The sequence below is a fragment of the Scardinius erythrophthalmus genome (assembly GCF_964197995.2).
Source record: "Scardinius erythrophthalmus genome assembly, chromosome: 10".
In the NCBI taxonomy this organism is placed as follows: Eukaryota; Metazoa; Chordata; class Actinopteri; order Cypriniformes; family Leuciscidae; genus Scardinius; species Scardinius erythrophthalmus.
Window position 1 is genome coordinate 30,210,706 of NC_138230.1, and position 19,624 is coordinate 30,230,329.

The following is a 19,624-nucleotide window of genomic DNA, read 5'->3' on the forward strand; positions in this document are numbered from 1 at the left end:
GTTTTATAGAACATTTAAAACAATGGAGATGAATGATTATATTAGTATGGATGGAGGGTTGAATTAATTTCAGATCAAGTTCAGACCAGAGATCCTCTAAGACCCCCTCAAAATCGCAAAGGAAGAGCTTTTTCATGATCATCCAATACAGGGAACTCAGTAGGGTTCAGTTTAACTGGTCTCTGACCCCAAATAATCCACTTTCGGCAATTATTTGGGCCTTTTGTTGATGGAGGTTGAACTCAAAGAACTCAAAAGCCTGCAAGTCATCTCTCTGCACATCTGCTGGTGGACGAGAAGAGCATATCTAATCAAAGCACACCGGGAGCTTCAACAACAGTTACTCTCATAAAGCGGAAATGGAAATGTCGAAGCAACAAAGTGCAAGTGGAGGCCAAAATGGAAGCATGAGGACCACAGAGACAACAAGAGTGTCACGAAAATGTCAGGGCAAGCTAAAGGGAAGAGAATGACAAAAGAAAAGCACTGCTGGGTTTAGACTGGACTAAAGCAGGGAAAAAACACGTATTCAGTGAATAACTGTAGGGCTGGATTAGGAAAACATGATTCCAGCAATTCATTGCTTGGTGCGCATCTCTTTGGATGCCAGCTGTGCTCACAAAACATGATGAAGAGGGGGCGGCACGGCTTAGATACAAGTCTGTTTGGGAAAACTGTTTTGGGAAAGCATTTTACATCCAAATCTCAGTCCAATACCTCAGTATCTACAATCTTTGTTTACTCCATTACTCAATTAGTGTCCATTACAATCCATTACACAAGTGGTGTTCGCTAAAGTTTTTATTAACAAAATTTGAACAAACTACTAACCCTAAAAACTTAAGTACACAGCGTAGCGATGTATATGAAGCACCACCTACACAGAGGACACTGCCAAACCAAGCTCCTTTCTATTGATCAACATGGCAAATTCATGTGCCAAAGATCAATAAAATAGAACACAATGAAAATCAGCAAAGGGAGAAATTCTTCGCCACTATTGAGACTTTATATACCTTAGCAACTGCATAGCAATGCCCTGACAACCATTCAAAGCACCAGATTAGTTATCTACACTAAAAAGAAATTCAGAGGACCAGTTATCGCAACTTAAATAAATGGTTGCAAGTTAAAAAATTATAATTTATTGATTTGCTTAAAACTTTTAAGTCACAAAAACTATTTTGATGAGTTCTGTTGACTAATGAAGATCATTTCATCAACTTAATGTGGTGTGTAATTTAAACAACAATTGCCGCGTTAATTGATTTTTTTAAATTTATATAAATTTTTAAAGTTATTTGTTTTGATAACTTAAATTGGGCAGTGGATTTTTAATTCCCAGCATGCTTTTCATAGGACCGAATAAGTTGAATATATGTTGAAATTAAGGCTACATCGACATTAATTTGGACACATTTGATAACACATCTAAGATGTATTGTTTGGTTCGGTTGAATCGAACTCAAGTTCGTGTCCCCTCTTGGTGCGGATCTTTTGGGCAGGTGTGAATACAGCATTCACACTCGGGTGCGGACCAAACAATCGTACCAAGACCCAGCTGAAGAGGTGGTCTCGGTCCGGTTCCAAACGAACTCTAGTAAGGTGCACATAAGAGCATGCTCTCTCCGCCGGAACAGTCTTGCAGCACATCTTCGTCTTCGCAAAATCCTAATTACAACATCTTATAGATGACTGTGGCAAGCAGGACGAGGCCGAGGGCTGTGAGAGAATGGCGTGAGGTCGGTGGCGTGATTAATTGTGCCAGAAATTGCATGAGAGCTTTGTCTGGTCTCCCTGTATTATTTAAGTTTTTATTATGATTCCCATATGCGCAGTGAGATGATTTTAGAGATTACCAATGGTTCCCTGAAGATGAGAATAGTGTGAAAGAGAGCATTTTGAAATGAAAACTCGGTTTCTAGAGTTCAAAAGAGCTTGACAAAACAAACTTTTTGGAAAAGTTAGCTTTAAGTTATCTACCATTGGTCCGTGGAGATTACGTATTAGGTAGACGTGTTATGTGACTCTACCTCCTTTGACGTGGAAACATTTTCCAGTTCATTTCTTCTGTTCAGTCCATCTAGGTCAGACACAAGTAAAAATATGAACACACTGGAGAGCTGCTTTATAATAGAAATTGCAGTTGTACTTATTGAAAGCGACACTGACAATGTTTTTTCATGTTTAATACAAAGCTGCTTGCTTTAAGGCAATCTGTTGTGTATAAGTGCTATAAATAAAGTTGACAAGAGCGCTTAATTGCAGAGCTGATGCAAACATATCCACACCGCCAGGGCTTGACATTAGCTTTTTTGCTCACCAGCCACTGTGGCTAGTGGTTTTCCAAAGTTACTAGCCACTCAGCATTTTCACTGGCCACAATTTTGACATCGATACCATGGTGTCATATAGATATTTTTAATGGTATTCCATAATTTGGTAGCAGGTATATTGGGCTGCTGTCACTTTAAGACCTGATGCACGGACCCATTATGCGTTCTCTCTCTTAACCGTTTTCGTTCTCTTAAAACATAACTGACTGTTTACGTGAATACTTGCCAAGACCGTCATTTTGACGTTATTTTGAGTGTAAAAAAGAACTCAGTTTAGTACTTTAGGCAGCTTTATGTGCACGCACTTTGGGTGTGAGCACAAAATCTGCAGGAATGAGTCAAACTATGTGCAATGCGCGCAATCCCACACTGAAATTCAAAATATTCATACGGCGTGACATCAAATAACAAAAGAAAACAAAAGAATAATTTTTAATTTCACTGAATAACTTTAGTAAATTTAATAAAAATCAATGTAGTGATTCAACATTCATACAGTGAAGAAGACTATACAGTGTTTTATTTTTTTATATTTTCAGTGTTTTACTTGATTCAATTTCTGTATAGTATACTATTATTATTATTAGAAGGCTAAATTGTTTCTTTCATTTGTATCTTTTTTCTAATCTACAAATATTTTATTATCTTTTATTGTTTACTGACTCTTTCAACTCACTGTTGTTTGTTGAGAGTGAAACTGCTCTGAAAGAACAAATTAAGAGGTTGAGGGTCATTTTGGGGTTTTTATGAACGCACTGACAGGGGCCACAACACAAAGTTTTGCTTAGGGCCCCTAGAAGTCGAGTGCCGGCACTGAATGCGGTTACATTTGACATTTTAAAGATTTTCTGTTATGTGTTTTTTGTGGTTACAATTGTGCTGAAAAGCAGTGATTGTGGTTAGGATGTGGATGCAACATTACATTGACCACATGAGCAAGAACTGTGTTAATGCCAGTGACAAGAATAAATCGAACTTGTTCATTAATATTCATAAATAAGTTACTGTATAAATAGCAGGTGCTATGATAGCTGTTAATTTGAATGGAAATTGATCAGATTAATTGGTTCAATGAATCTGATTTGTGTAATCAACTTAAAAAATTCTGTTTATGTCACAAATTATGTTCCTCTAACTCAATGTAGTTTGAGTAAAGGGCAGCATGGCAATAGTGAACAATAAGGAAACACACACTTGTAGGAAGTATTTAAACAAGGCATGACTAAGTATGTGCTATGCATTGAGTATGAGGTCAGCCGTATTACACTAATGAATGTGGCCGATGTGGGACTCTCAGTGAGCCGTTTGTGTCATCACAACCCACACAGAGAACAGCGTGACTGTCGAGCACAGACAGCGCATTATGATGCCAGAGATTTTCAAATGAGTAACTTTACCACTCTCTGTCATGACTTATTATCTTAACCGCTCTTCCCAAGCAATTCTGGAAAATCAACTCGACATTAATTCCCATAATGCAACACTGGAAAACATTTTGAATATTTGATGCGGAGACAATGCTAAATGGATAATGAGAGAGAAAGTGAGGTCAATGCTTTCCCAGTCTAAATGTGCATTATCGTAAACAAAAAAGCCAATCTGATCACCATAAAGTGTAAGAAATGACACATTCAATACTGAAAAGGATTTATAAAGCATCTCATGATTCTGAATTTATTCATTCTTTGAGAAAGTTTATGCCTGTCCGGCGAGAGAAATATTGCAAATGTTTAATCATGTTAAAAGACTTGGAACTGCACATTTTTTTAAATGTTTTTGCTTTAATATGAATCTCATGAAAATGAAGCTAATGTCCAGGTCATACTTCACCCTAAAATCAAAATAAATAAGAAATTATATATATATATATATATATATATATATTATGGTGTTTTTTTTCGCATTGTGATTTTTTTTAACAATTACAGTTCTCATTGTGAATCTAGACCTTTAACTTAAAGGAATAGTTCACTTTAAAATGAAAATTCTGTCATTATATACTCACCCTCATGTTGTTTCAAACCTATATGATGCCACTCATTAAGATGTTATGAATGACTATGATAAAATTATTTTCTAATAAATTTAGAAAAAAGGCAGTACAACTAAGAAGCGATAACAAAGAATCTTTATATATATATCTTTATTTCATTTTTAGTGCTTAATTGTCATGAGAATTCTGTCAAAAAATCCAAATGTTTTTTTTTATTTTTTATTTTTAAGATTCAAATATGTTCTTGACAGGTTTCATGAGATTAACCTGTAAAGGTCTAAGATGGAACTGCGATTAAACCAGCAGTTATCTGAGTCGTAAAATGTTATCATACTGGCAAACTCCCGTTTGACAACATGAGAGACGTTGATTTGGGCCTGGCAGACCGTTATCTAACTAACTCACCATCAGAGGAGAACGATAGCCAGTTTATGACATTTCAAACAGATTTATTGAAGTATTGATAATTAACGACACTGACATTTGAGATGACATTTTAAAATCAGATCAATTACTGTGCTTTTGTCTGCGGCCTGACAGAGAAGACAGGTGCAGGGACTGTCTGTGTGTGAGAGAACATTTTTTAGTTCGACAGAAATATGAAAAAGCAGCAGACATTTTCCAACATCTCGAGAACGTGACTTGTGCGATGTTTTAATTGAATGACTGATCAAGTTAATCAATGTTTCAATGCAGTGATTCATGCAGTGCATGACAAAAGTTAACCGTAACTACAGTGTGTCAACATAACTGTCCAACCAACACATCTTCAGCTTTTCTGTTTGAACAGCCATGTCAATATTAACTTCTGTATTAACCAACGTTGCAAGTTTAGGGCCAAGCTACCTGTTTATTGAACAATGGAAGATAATGTGAGGCAGAAAGTTTAAAATTTAAATAATTAAATGAAATTATCAATTAGAATTAGAATGAAAAAATATCAATATAATACAAAAATGTATACTTGGCTATCAGTTCACATTAATTTGTTTCAAGTTATTACTTTTTGATGACAAACATATTTTGCTCTGGAATAACATGCACTGATAAATTGTGCACAATAATATCAGGCAACCTGATCTCGCTGGAAAATGGAAGTATGTTATGAGGTTCCGATTTCGTATGAATTTGTATATGAATCGTCAGAAACGTGCGATTATAGAAAACAAAATTAAGCATGAAGATCCACCCCTAACCTTGCCCATAAACACACCCATCACTGGGCGTAACAGATGAACGAAAACGTATTTGTTCATGCGAATTAGCCAACAATTCCACAAAACATAACTTAATATGACTTAAAAAACTTCCTTGGTTGTTGCAGTATTTGCAATACTTTGCATCAACATTATAATTGATTGATGCGTTACATCTCGTCTCTGTAAGGAGCATTGACACCCTTGATGAAAACCTGATGAAAGAATCACACAATCTCACGCTGACCATTTCACACTGTCTTTTCACAGGAAGCGGCAACTTTTTTCAAAGAAAAGCCTTTGCTAGGATATTTATAGACTTCCTTCAAAATGTGCCAAGCGCTCTGTGTCTGTATCATGTCTGTCACCTTCTCCAGTCTCTGCCCTAATATAAAGGAAACACACATCACATCACTGTCTCTCACCCATCAGTGGGCAATGGCATACAGTACTTGTGTATGTATGGATTTTTGGGCCTGGAAATAGCTTTCCGTGTGGCAGGCATCACTGTAGTAGACAGGATCATCTGGAACACACAGATAACAGGAGCAACCTGGAAGAAAAGAAAAACACCTACACCTGGGCTTAGATGCAAAAGGACTTCCATGATACTACCGACACGACACCGGCACACGCCAGACACCAATCAGCAGGTCTGAGACGGCCAGTGCTGAACTCATCCAACTTCTGAGATGTGAAATACTGCAGGACACTCAACAAAACAATGCAGTGTTGAAGTTGAATAGAAACTTGATTTTATTCATGGGGAACTGAGTAGATCAAAGTGGTGCGAAGTAAATAAAAATGGGATCCATTTTGAATTCGTGTTGACTTATTAACAAAAGTTTTTTTGTTTTTGTTTTTACAAATATCCTGAAAAATAGTTTCATAAATATTATTACATTTTTGGGGAGTCGAACCACATGGCATTTTACAATCAAACAACATGACGTTTTACAACGTGAATTAACATAAAAATGTTCACAATTATCCTGAATTACCATTTTATAATTATAATTACATTTTTACAGTCAAACATGACATTTTATAACTTGAACTAACTTTGAAACTAATATGAGATTTTTTATAATTATCCTGAATTTCCATTTTATAATTATGAAAACATTTTTAGGGAGTCGAACCACATGACATTTTACAACAATTTTTAGACATTTTACAACAATTTTACAACAATTTTCAAAATTTTAAGACATTTTACAACAATTTTCACTTTGCCAGAAACTATTTTCAGATTTTTTACAAATATCATGAAATTCAAATATCATATAATTTACAATTATAATTACATTTTTAGAGAGTCACACCACATGACATTTTACAACCGAAGCACATGACCTTTTATGATTTTAACTAATTTTGCCAGAATTAATATTAGTTTTTTTTTTGTTTTTGTTTTTTTACAAATAACAAACATTTCTTGTTTTACAAATATCATTACGTTTTTCGAGAAGTCGTTCGATGACATTTTACGATGAACATTTCACACCATATTTCTTTTGTTTTACCATTACAAATATAATGTATTACTATTAGTTTTTTGGGGAGTTAAACCACATGCCATTTTATAACCGAAGCTCATGACATTTGACAACAAGAACAAACTTTGCCTTGTCATAAAAAGGTCAAATTATCTGATATTTTAAGAGACTTATTGACCTTAACACGCAGTCAAGAGGGTCTGCAGGAGTCCTTCCTATGATATAATTTTTTCTTCATCATAGAAGGGGTGCATTCAAGTGACTGGATGTATGAATTGCTTTATGTATTTTTAAAATAACAGATCGCGAAAACAAAAATGAGTGTTTCATTGCCAGTTGTAGCTGTAATACTGTAAATAATTTTTTTTTCTGAATGCAATGAAAATCGCACACACATTCATAGTAATGAACTATGTGTGTGTGTGCGGGCGCACAGGGCTCAGGTAAAGGGCTCTTTAACGCTGTAGGCTGTGCGTGTGGAGAGGGCTGGATCAAAGCGGCAGTTGTGCGTGCCACACTGTATCGTGCCTATTGAGCGTTATGCCACTGCTTTACCCTGCTGTGCATGTGCGTATCGCTTCTGCCAGCGGGGCAGTGTGTGGGAATAGACTGCCACGGTTTTTAAACAGCAACCCCACCAAGCTCGTCCTCCATTTCATCTCACCCCCACAGTCCTATATGCACAATGACAACTGCAAAACACAGATACTATACAGCAAACATAGGAGAACGCTGAAAATATGCTGTGGAATTTCTGCCACTCTTTTAATGTATTTTTTGGGCAAGCTGGCCAAATAAACAACTATTTAGAGCAACTAAGCACCAATAGCTGTCAAGACATGGCTATAGAGTTGTTAAGAACTTAAGATGCTGCTATGTGGTTTCTAAGGTGTTCTGAGAGGTTTCAAGCATGTTGCTATGCTGTTATCTGTACTTGCCCACCTACAAGTCTCTATGATATTCTGGTTTCCATCCATAGCTCAGGTCCCTTCTTCAAATGTAAGTTTATGGGATTTTAAACTCAGTTTATGCACAGATTTCTTGCTAAGTTTGATGAATATATGGTAATAACAGCACACCTCTTCTCAACAAGTCACATGATTTGATGTATTATTCATCTTGACAGCACAAATGGGGTGAATTGCATGCAAAGTTTAATACTTGTTCAAATGCCTAACACTATGAGCGATACTGATGTTTTCCATAGTAAACACGACAGTATCTTTCAAAAGTGTGAAGTCAAACTTTTTTGTGTGTGTGTGAAAGAAATCAATACTTTAATTCAGAAAGGACACATTTGTGTTTTCCAAAAAAATAATAATAATTAAAGGCAGGGTAGGTAGGATTTTTCTAAAAAAAAAAACATTCCAAATTTGTTTAAACTGTCTTTATATACCAATACATAATTAAAATTTAAGTACTCTGAAAAAGAGAGTATAAAAATCGAGTGTCTGTAGACCTCTCACGACTGTTGTAAACACAGCTCATTATTTCCATTCACTCCACCCCCTCCCTTCTGAGCTCCTTCCAAAGCCACGCCCCCAAAACACATGAACGCGCGACGCCAAACGCTCAGGTTCAGCTGGAAGACGCATTTATTTACCTGAGACGAGTGGAGAGGAAGGAGCGCAGTGCATGCAGTGACATCATGTCAGAATCACATGTAGTAAAATACCTAACTTTATCACTATAAATATAAACATAAGATTTCTTTTAGTACTCACTATCAAGCTAGCATATCGATACTGGTAAAGTTTAAAATATACTTTGTTTGATTCGGTAACAAGCTATATTTATAGGTAACGAGCTATATTTATAAGGCAAAGCTAAAAACAAGTTGCATTTATACACATTTTTCCATTACCATCAGGTACACTGTGATGAAGGTGCATTTCGTGTAAGATTCATAACATATACAGTGTTTTGCATGTAAGAGTTTCCATGATGAAAACATTGTTGACTCTAATGAGGACTAAGTACCGCATCGTCGGTTCGAGGACAGGTCCGGGGTCGAGGGCGAAGCTTTTACAGTCTATGGGGCGAAGCAGAGGAGGTCGTTCAAGAGTGCGGGCAACCAGGGTCCGAGGAAGTAGTTTTTGCCTTGTTTGCCTTCGCTGACTGCATATGCAGATGCTTTGAATTTTGAATGCTCTTTCTCTGCCATAATTTTACTCTTCGTAGGTTCTGCGCCTCTCATATCAAACGGGTGCGCGCGCATATGGGCAGATCTAGCAGATCAACAGGGGTGGTAGCCATGGTTGCGAGAGTGAGTGACAGTCGCCCAAACCAATCAATTGTTTCGTCCCGAATGGGAATAATGAGCTGTGTTTATTGCAGATTAAAAGGTCTACAGTCACTCGATTTGTATACTTTTTCAGAGCACTTACATTTTAATTATGTATTGGTATATAAAGACAGTTTAAACAAATTTGAAAAAAAGTTTTTTATAAAAATCCTACCTACCCTACCTTTAAGCAGCAATAAGGATATAAGTAATGTTTTTTGAGCAGCAAATCAACATTACAATGATTTCTGAAGGATCATGTAACACAGAAGAACAGAGTAATGGCTGCTGAAAAATCATCTTTGCCATCACAGGAATAAATTACATTATACATTACAATAGAAAACAGTTTAAATTATAATAATATTTCACAATATTACTGTTTTTACTGTATTTTAAATAAATAAATGCAGCTTTAAATGTCCATAAGAAACTACGTTAAAAATAAATAAATAAATCTTTCTAACCCCAAACTTTTGAATGATAATGTAAATTGTATGGGAATGTAGGACGCCAGTGGTCACCAGTCAAACTTACAGGAATGATGGCACATGACCATTTATCTTCATCTGCATTACACACAAAAATCTTTCTACATGGGTTTCCAAATGGAACGAATAACCTCTTTTCCTCTAAAACCTTAATTTTCCTCAGGGTATGTGCTTCTTTTCTTGCTGTCTTCCCCTAGGCTTACTATATGAAGTTTCACTCTGTCCATTTATAAATGAATAAAAAAAAAAATGGTATTCAGGCCAGGGGCCGAGAATGATTGACGTACAACAGAGTGGAACTATTATTTGTCCATTGCTTCTTTCAGCACAGCTTCAGCCCACATGCCAAGAGAAATCTGTCAGTCCCCTGCTCTAATTACAGCTAAGTGAATAGAAAAGATGTGTCAAAGAGGCCTTTGGATGCTTAAATGAATGACAGTTCTGGTTCTGAAGGGTGCGCTGGTCTTCATCCAAATCCACACAATCTGTTCAATCGCTACTCTATCCAGTATATGCTGCTCAATCTGCAGAACTGTCGACTGACTGTAGCTAACGGCAGTCACCATCAAACGCTGGATTAAGATGTTATCGGGCTTGTATAGCCAGACTGAATTCACTTACCAGAACAGGAAACAAGCAATTTGTCTTGATTTAACAGCATTTACAGTTTGATACAGTGATTTTCTTGTGCTTTTTGTTGTGAATGTGTTTTGGTAATTTGTCAGCATTGATAATACATGTAATTAGGGACATCCTGAACCCATCTCAAGCATTTTTTAAATGAGCGGTATCGGCTATCATTAGCCCGATCCTTTATTTTTTGTCAGCTGTCACACAGGTGTCGAGCAGTAGGTGGCGATATGCACCTTCAAGTGGGTTTGCTAACCACCATTAAAAGTAACTCATTGTTTAGGGAAAAACTGGACAATGTAATACGTTTTATCGCCTTTTCTACATGTAAAAACACTAAGGGAAGCAGGTTGAGGGGTGATGAGAAGACGGCAGATAGCAAATCTATTAATGATGTCACTGATTAAACCCACTGCATATCGCTCAATAAATTAATCAATAAAATAATCACATTGCTGCGTGTTTTTGAAAGTTTTGTGCACATATATATATATATATATATATATATATTATATTTATATCTGTATATATTTATTATATGATGGAAGTATACTTTCTGTTGATTTCAGTATACATGTATTAGAACAATAATAGTTAACATTTTAGTATTAGTACGGTAAAATCTATAAATGAGATGCGTAATCTAGAAGTAGACATTGATGATGATATATTGAAAACGTCCTATCTTTGCGATAAAGTCTTAAAAATAAAGTCTTTTGTAATTTTTTAAGATCTGAGGATCTGATGATTGTTATTACCACCACCACCAACAAAAACAATGATAATACTAAAATATTTTTAAGTTTGCATTGTTAATTTATAAAATTTTACACTAATATTGATATATTTACTACAGTAACACAATTTTACAATGCCCTTATAACATATATTATTTGTACTTAATATAATAGCAGTAAATTATGAGCAACTAACCCTAAACCAAAACTCCAACCTTATTGTAATTAATATTACCAAGTACATATTTGTGTAATTAAAGTGTAACAACGACACCTTGAAATAAACTTAATTTGATAATGTTAATACTCATGATATATTTATAATGTATTATTAAGAAATAAATAAAATGTTATGTCAGCTTAAATTAACATTTATAAAATTAATATATCGAACAATATTCACAACTGAAAACAAGAAGTCATGTGCATATCTTAATGTTTCCATAACAATTTAGCACAACTTTATTCTAAATTATGTTATATTTAATAAATTATTAAATATTATGTTGTTTAATATTTATGTTATAATAAATAATATATATATATGTATATATATACTGCTCGACATATATATATATATATATATATATATATATATATACACTGTATATATACATACACTAAGGCATGCAGAAATTGTGCACTGTAGCTTTAAGAAAACTAATTTTGAGTAATTAATAGAAAAGCTACTAAACTTCATTAATCACAGTTTTTCTTATCATATCTGTTGATTCGTTTTTACCATTTTATTGCACAAAGTGATAGACAGAACTGGATAATAAATCCTTTCAGAGGAGACTACAGTGGATTATTGTATTAAAAAAAGTCTCCCCAAAAATGATTAGTCAGCAAATTTTGGTCAATTTACTGCTTACAGTAACACAGACTGAGCAGTTTTGGGAAGTTTAAGAGATTCATATTTTTTTAAAACACCCCATTCTCCAATAGTAGTGATTGGATGCTAATTGAGGCGGCTGCGGTCCCCTGTAGGGATAATGTAGCCGAGCCGAGACTGTGTGTGGGAGGGCCGCCCATTTACCTCCATTACTGCACAACCACAAGGACCCCAGCAGTCTGCCCTACATGAAATATATTTAGAAATCTCTGCCAGCGCCTGGACTGAATTACAGGCAATAGAGCCATCAGCAGTGAACAACCACCACCTGCTTCAGGCTTCAACGTCGGACATCACCAGAATGACAAATACGCACGGATAAATTGAGATCTGAACGTATGGACATAAAAACTCTGACTTATTGAGTGCTCGGATGTCATTCAGGAGCGCTATTTGTACTGCCCTCAACAAGCAAATTCAAAAAGCTCATTCCAGCTTGACCTTTGACCGTTGGATGGATTAGAGCACACCTCCATTATTCAGATCCATTCAATCAATGAGCTTGTGAGCAAAGCAGCAATTAGCAAACACCTCTCAGCCTCTCTGTTGAACTCACTTCTAATGAGGTGTGTGAGGGGCCGCTGGGCATGTTTGATCAATAGAGCGAGCCATGTGAGAGAGAAAACAAATCTACTTTTCCATCAACTGCTAGTTACAGCTAGATTAAAAAAAGTCCTCTAGCAGACAATGAATAAATCCCTCAATGCTGAGCCATTTAAACTGACTAGTTACAAATACTAATAAAGTCTAGATAAAGTGTACTGCACAGTTGTGTTATTTTTAACTACATTTTCCTTTGCGTTTTTTACATTCAGACGACAACAATGTCAAAATGTTCCCCTTTCACACAGATCAGCGAAAACTACAAAAAACGCTGTATTATGCTGCAAGGCCAGTAGTTGGCGATGTCAATTTGTAAAGAAAAACTATATGCACCTATAGACTGAACACGGAAAACGCATGCACGTTATACACGCTTTCACTTTGAAACACGTTTTTAAAACTCTGCATTTTCAGGCCCCCAAAACATCGTTGTCAGCCATGAACAGCCAAAACGCATGAAACATTTTACATTTGTGTGTGTGTGTGTGTGCTAAGTTATCTCAAATTTGTTTTTTGCTTTGTCATTATGTAGTATGGTGACTGATGTGAAAAAGGATTTGAAAAGCATTTTAGCATAAAATGCTAACACATATATTCAACATAAAATGTGAATGGGTCTGAATCATTTCTGAATGCACTTTATGGTTCAGGGCATACAATATACAATCTAATTCAGTAATTAGATTTAGTATTGATTTGCAGTACATTATTACATTATTAAAGGTCTTGAACAAGGAATAGTGAGTTAATTGTTCATCCCTTGCAGAATTCAAACCTACCAAGTTTGAGTAGCCCAGATATTTAACCAGCAAACCACCTAGTCTAAAGTGACTAATGTTGTCTTAATAGCATTGGTTCTCAAATTTAGATTCTACAAGTATGATCTAGATTAAAATGCTAAAAATAAAATAAAATTAAGTTGTAAACTGAAATCCTACTTCTTTGCTCCCTAAATTACTATTATTTTTTATTGACAAACACACAGTTCTTGAAATTTCTGGAATCACAAAATGAATGGCTAATTAATTTATCAATACTCCAGGTTTATGTTAACATATATATATGTCATACATTTATATATATTATATAATGACACATTGTCATAATGATAGCAGGAATAGCAACAAATTAATATTCATTAGTCAAAAAGGATGAGAACCACTGTTCTAAACTTGTTTAAAAAACCAACAACTGTAAAACAGATTTAAATCCCAAATGATTTTCAGATAGTAATTTATTATTTCACTTGGTCACAATACAAAACTGACTTAAAAAATAACTAATAAATGGACAAGTTCAAGCATAATCATAATTCTTGGGGTTTTATATAGAACCTTAGTGTTACTGGCTCTTTTTTAAAGAACCCTTTCTGCTAAATAGGTTCCATTTAAAGAGAAATGTATTTAATGACTGCATACTTTCATATTTAACAGATTATTTAAATTTTTGTTTGTATGTTTACGACTGTTTAATTCATAACATTTAATTATAATTATTAGTGGATTAAACTAAATCAATAAAATGATGGAAACTCCTAAAAGGTTCTATATGAAGCGGCTGAAAGAACCCTTCAAAGTTCTATATAGAACCTTTCTTGTAAAAGTGTGATGTCTTATGACATGTCAACAGTTCAGGCCAGCAAGTTTGAACGGAAAACAGTAAAAATAGTTAAATTTCATGTGCTGCTGCTCATTTTCACTTGCAAATAAGTATGGAAATTCTAGGTTAAATGACTGAACCTAAAACTGGACTGTCGACCCTCACAGATGCTCAGAGAGAGGAGACAACATTAACAGCTGGCTGACCAGCACAGGAACTGAACTCGAAACAAGTGCATCTTTAATAATAACTCCCCCTCATAACACCTGACATCTGGCACCTTCTACAGTCAATAACAAGATTTTTTCTTCTGCAATCTTTTGAATTCTCGCCAAAAACACTCAGATGGAGGCCATACTTAAAGTAGAAAAAAATCTAAGCGCATATGTGCCGAAAGTCAGCAGATATGGAAGTTTATGCAAAAGAGTCCATCAATCAGACTGTGCAACAGCAGATCTCAGGTGTAAACCACTAGCGCCACCTGCTGTTCACATGGAACAATGGAAACCAAGGGTGCTGTAGGGCTGTGAACACACTAAGATGCTTTCAGTGAAAACATGCCTGTTGGTTAACTGTCATGTGACATTGCAGTTGTTATCAGCTCAGTACCCAAAGCCATGCGACACTCTTCTGACTTTTAAAGGGTTAAGTCAAAATTCCACCAAGTAGAATACAGCAGTATAAAATAGTACAGTACGCAGCAGTATAAAATATTATTGAGTTACTGATTTGGCAACCAGATAAAGGAGCTGTTAGAATCATGTAAAACTAAATTATTATAAGCTCTTCTTGACTGGATAGTTAATGCAAGCCACACAAAAACTAATATCAATTGAAAAGCAGTTCATGATCATCTATCTTCATGCAATACTAAAATTTTTGCATCCAAAACAACAAAAACATGCAAAACTATCACATAACATGCATTTGTAATTCATTGTTATGCGTCACATGTCTGTTTCAGGTACATGCAAGTGAAACATTAGGGTTAATAAAGAGTTGTGAATTAATGACAGGATTAGATGAGTATATGGTTCAGACAGGTCATTGTCACAGGTCTGGGAGGAAATGACTGGGGTGGATGATGGAAAAAAAATCTATATATATAATAAAAACTGGTGTTTTGTGGGGAATCACATCAGTACATACCCAGAAACAGCCTCTTAGGAACTTTGATTTCTTCGTCCTTACTGTCTGTTGCTTCAGACAAATAAGACAAATAAACAAAAAATAAGAACATGGGAGAGCAGGGGGAAAAATAGATCGCATCTCTCCATCTTCATGGAGACACAAAAAGCCCTGAAGAGATGGAACTCATGAAAACATGTCCAAGTCATATTCCATCCTAAAATCAAACGTTAAGATACTGAATTTTGCATTACGCAAACAAAGCATATTTTTAGAATCACTATTATACTTGACATTGTGCATTAAAGGGATAGTTCACCCAAAAATGAAAATGTTGTCATCATTTACTCACCCTCATGTTGTTCCAAACCCGTATGAGTTTCTTTCTTCTGTTGAACACAAAAGATATTTTAAAGAAAGTGACGGACTCCATTGACTTCCATAATGGGGGAAATAAAATACTATGGAAGTCAATGGGTGCCGTCAACTGTTTGGTTACAAACATTCTTTAAAATATCTTCTTTTGTGTTCAACAGAAGAAAGAAACTCATACGGGTTTGGAACAACATGAGGGTGAGTAATGACAAAATTGACATTTTTGGGTGAAGCATATATTTTCTCAACACGTTCTCATTATGGGTTTGACTGCATAGTACTAACTAAATAAATAAACATGATAAAAAAAAGCACATTACAGTAAATAAGAATAATATAATGGCCAAAAAGAAAACTATTATAATATTTTTGTCAATATTATGTCACTTTGTATCCGATTTTGGGTTGAAACTGACTTGTAATGTATCTGGGTCATAAAGTTTGGAATCATTAAATAACATTTTTACAAGAAATCTTATGCTCATGAAGGGTGCATTTATTTAAACAAAAATATAGTGAAAACTGTAATATTGTGAAATATTATTACAATTTAAAATATTCATGTTCTATTTTAATATATCATGCATGCAATTTATTCCTGTGATGCAAAGCTGAACTTTTAGCATCATTACTCCAATATTCAGTGTCACATGATCCTTCAGAAATCATTCTAATATGCTGATTTGCTGCTCAAGAAACATTTCATATTATTATGATAGCTGAAAACAGTTTTGCTGCTACTTTCACGTCCATTCAAAAGTTTGGGGTATCATTGATGTTTCTTGAGCTGCTAATGAGCATATTTAGAATGAAATTTCTGAAAGATCATGTGACACTGAAGACTCCTGAAAATTCAGCTTTGCCATCACAGAAATACATTACATTTAACAATATATTAACATAGAAACAAGTTCTTTTAGATTGTAATATTTCACAATACTAATGTATTTTTGTTTAAATAAATGCAACCTTTGGTGAGTATAAGAGACTTCTTTCAAAAACACTGGTAATGAGACCAGTAGTGTATGTTCTTGACAGATTTCATGAAATTCACCCAAAAATCTACGTTACAATCAAACTACTGAAGCTACATATGCAATCAATAATTTTATGTGTACCAAACAGGTTTGTTAAAATAAGATCATGGGAACCTTTGGATTTGAATTCCAATAATGGGTCGTCTTATCTTGATTCAAATAATTATATAGAAGTGACAACGTCAGCGCTGTGAAGTTAACTATGTCGTGTCAGTCTTAAGACAACAGTCAACCCATAAAGACAGAGAGGGAAGCAGTAATACGTCACACCAAAATATAAAAACTGTTTAAACAGGATGTCCTGTGTGAACACACAAGTGAGAGACTATTAGTTTAAGGCTTCATCAAATTTGTCCAAGGAGCATTTCTAAAGTCTGTACCTTCATGCACTGTGTTTTGTTCTCTCATAGTTACTGGTTATGTTTGGAACAGCATACTACCTCCACCAATAACTTCAGCAGTATGTATAATGCATTTTCTGTATGCATGGAATTCCCAGAATCACTCAGTGAAACATATATGAAGTAATGTTATGTGACAACAATAAAGCATCATACCACCAGTTTGAAACATAGGTCCGGTTCCACAGACAGGGCTTAGACTAAACCAGGATTAAGCCTTAGTTCAATTAGGACATTTAAGTAGCTTTTATAAACGTGCCTTTGAAAAAATTCATTACTGGTGTGCATCTTGAGACAAAACAATGGCACTGTCTTAAGATTGTCAGTGCAAGTTGCTTTCAAATTAAAACAGCTCAAACATGCATTTCAGTCTGTGACTAGGCTTAAGCATTGTCTGTGAAACCAGGGGTTAATTTATATTGCATCACATACTATACTATTCTTAAAAATTAGTATGCAGTATACAGAACATAAAATGTTTGGACTCATTTATATACAAAATGGCAGTTTGAGTTAAGAACACAACTCAAGTATAAATAAACCTGAGACTGATGTTCACCAAGCAGTCAGCCGGTCAAAGTTCATCCACTTCAAAGGCCCTCCTTGTATGATAATCTTGTGAAACATGTTCAAAAACAGACCCTGACCATGTGACTGTATCTACTGTAATTCAATACCCTGTAAACTCAAGTACCAAACTCAACTAAACAGACTGACTGGAAAAAACAAATTTAGTGAAAAAAAAAAAAAAAAAAACATATAAAGAAACCAGAAAAAAGTAAATGATTAATTCATTTGAGAATAAAAAAAAAGTGTTACACAAAAGTTCTCTTCAATATAATGCTGAAAACAACACTCATTCGGAGGCTGTAAAGAGTCATAAAGATTCCCACCTGTGAACGAGCGGCGTTTGGTGTTGAGTTCAGTGACCATGCGGACGCTGGTGCACAGGTTCAACATGATTAACATTGTGATGATCATGATTATACTCTGCCAAAGCAGCGGAGTCTCAAAGTAACGTCCAAACCTGGAAAAAATAGATAAATAACAACACACATACATATATTGGTCAGAGCTTTTTCCATGCTTCTTCAAGTGGATGAGGATTTTTAAAAACAATTGTACAGACATTGTTTATTCTTAGTTCATGCTAACTAAAGTAGTTAACTAATGTTAACACATGAAATCTTATTGTAAAGTGTTACTTCTATATATCTATATATTTAAGAACTGGACTCAGAGGTGTCAATTCATGTGTGAAAATGATTCTTCATGCTCCCTCCCAATCATTCTTTCACAGTTGAGCCTGAGGAATCCTGACATTGTCATCCTGAAATATGGCCATGATGTGTCTTCCTACATGAAAAGCTACACACTGCATCAATTAGGATTTGAAGAACTGCTGCCAAACATATAACATGCTAGAAAAATAATAATCACTGCGATTATGATCCAATCATTGACTCTTAAGCATTTAAACCCAAACAGCGACATTCTTTGACCAGACTACATACAAAAAAAAGGAACATTTAGCAAGCATGTTGTATGCAAAAATCTGATGTCTGATAAATGTCTCTTTGTAAATACGCATTAAAGTGAATTAAGGCAGATGAGTGGATTATATGTCATGTAGGCTATTTACATTGTTTCCTCATATATAGCTGTTGTGCATAACTCACCTAAATAGTATTCTTAATATGTTGGCTACCAGCAGCACCAGGCAAACATATGTGGAGAATCCTTCAGCATTCTGAGTCCTGCGGATATCCCTGTACTGAGGGATGTATGGCACAACTCCTCCAAATATGATGGCAACAGATGCGATCCAAGACACCACTTGATGACCAACATACATGATCTGATCCATAACCACTTCATCCATTTTTGAGTGATGTATCTCTCTGTCCTTTATAGTTCAATCAACTGAATACAATTACAAGCTCACTAATTTAATGAAACATAAATCATTACTACTTTGTTATTTTGTTCACATATTAAAATGCAATTTTACAGTATGCACTTTCATTGTCCCAGTCACCATCCACTGACTAGAACTAATTCATTCAAGTGTTTCCCTTTTTCCAGGAAAGAAATACTTGCTAAATCGATGCGAACGGTTCCTCAGCGCGAGTCCATATTAGATGGTGTGTATCTTCTGTCTTGTGATCTGAGCAAAGATGAATGGAGTGCTGTAAATCATTTTAATGGCGCTGTGATCCTCTCTGCTACATCTGGCTAATGCTCATAACAGTACTTCCGTGTTGCATTACGTCACGATACGCTCATTAATATTCATGAGACGCACGGTCCTAATGTCAGTCGATTTTTTTTTTTTTGACGAGCGAATGACAAAAACAATGATTTGGCAAATTATTAAGCATTAACCCCAGTATTTCAGCATTTGTAAATGTAAGCAATGA

At 35.1% G+C, this 19,624-nt stretch overlaps 1 protein-coding gene across 3 annotated transcripts in view; it reads right to left on the reverse strand.

The window, feature by feature from the left end:
- slc66a2 (solute carrier family 66 member 2) overlaps positions 1–19,484 on the reverse strand; it is a 38,815-nt gene extending 19,331 nt beyond the window's left edge. The window contains exons 1-3 of one of the 3 annotated variants that reach the window (XM_081376340.1): positions 18,884–19,472; positions 18,098–18,231; positions 15,413–15,463 (exon numbers count right to left, since the gene is read on the reverse strand). In XM_081376340.1, coding sequence (XP_081232466.1) covers positions 15,413–15,463; positions 18,098–18,231; positions 18,884–19,086 — 388 coding nt within the window. In that variant the 5' untranslated portion in view covers positions 19,087–19,472. Of the gene's footprint in view, positions 1–15,412; positions 15,464–18,097; positions 18,232–18,883 lie in introns of all 3 variants that reach the window. The other 2 variants (XM_081376341.1, XM_081376342.1) reach the window with 2 other exon arrangements.
- Between the last annotated feature and the right edge of the window lie 140 nt (positions 19,485–19,624).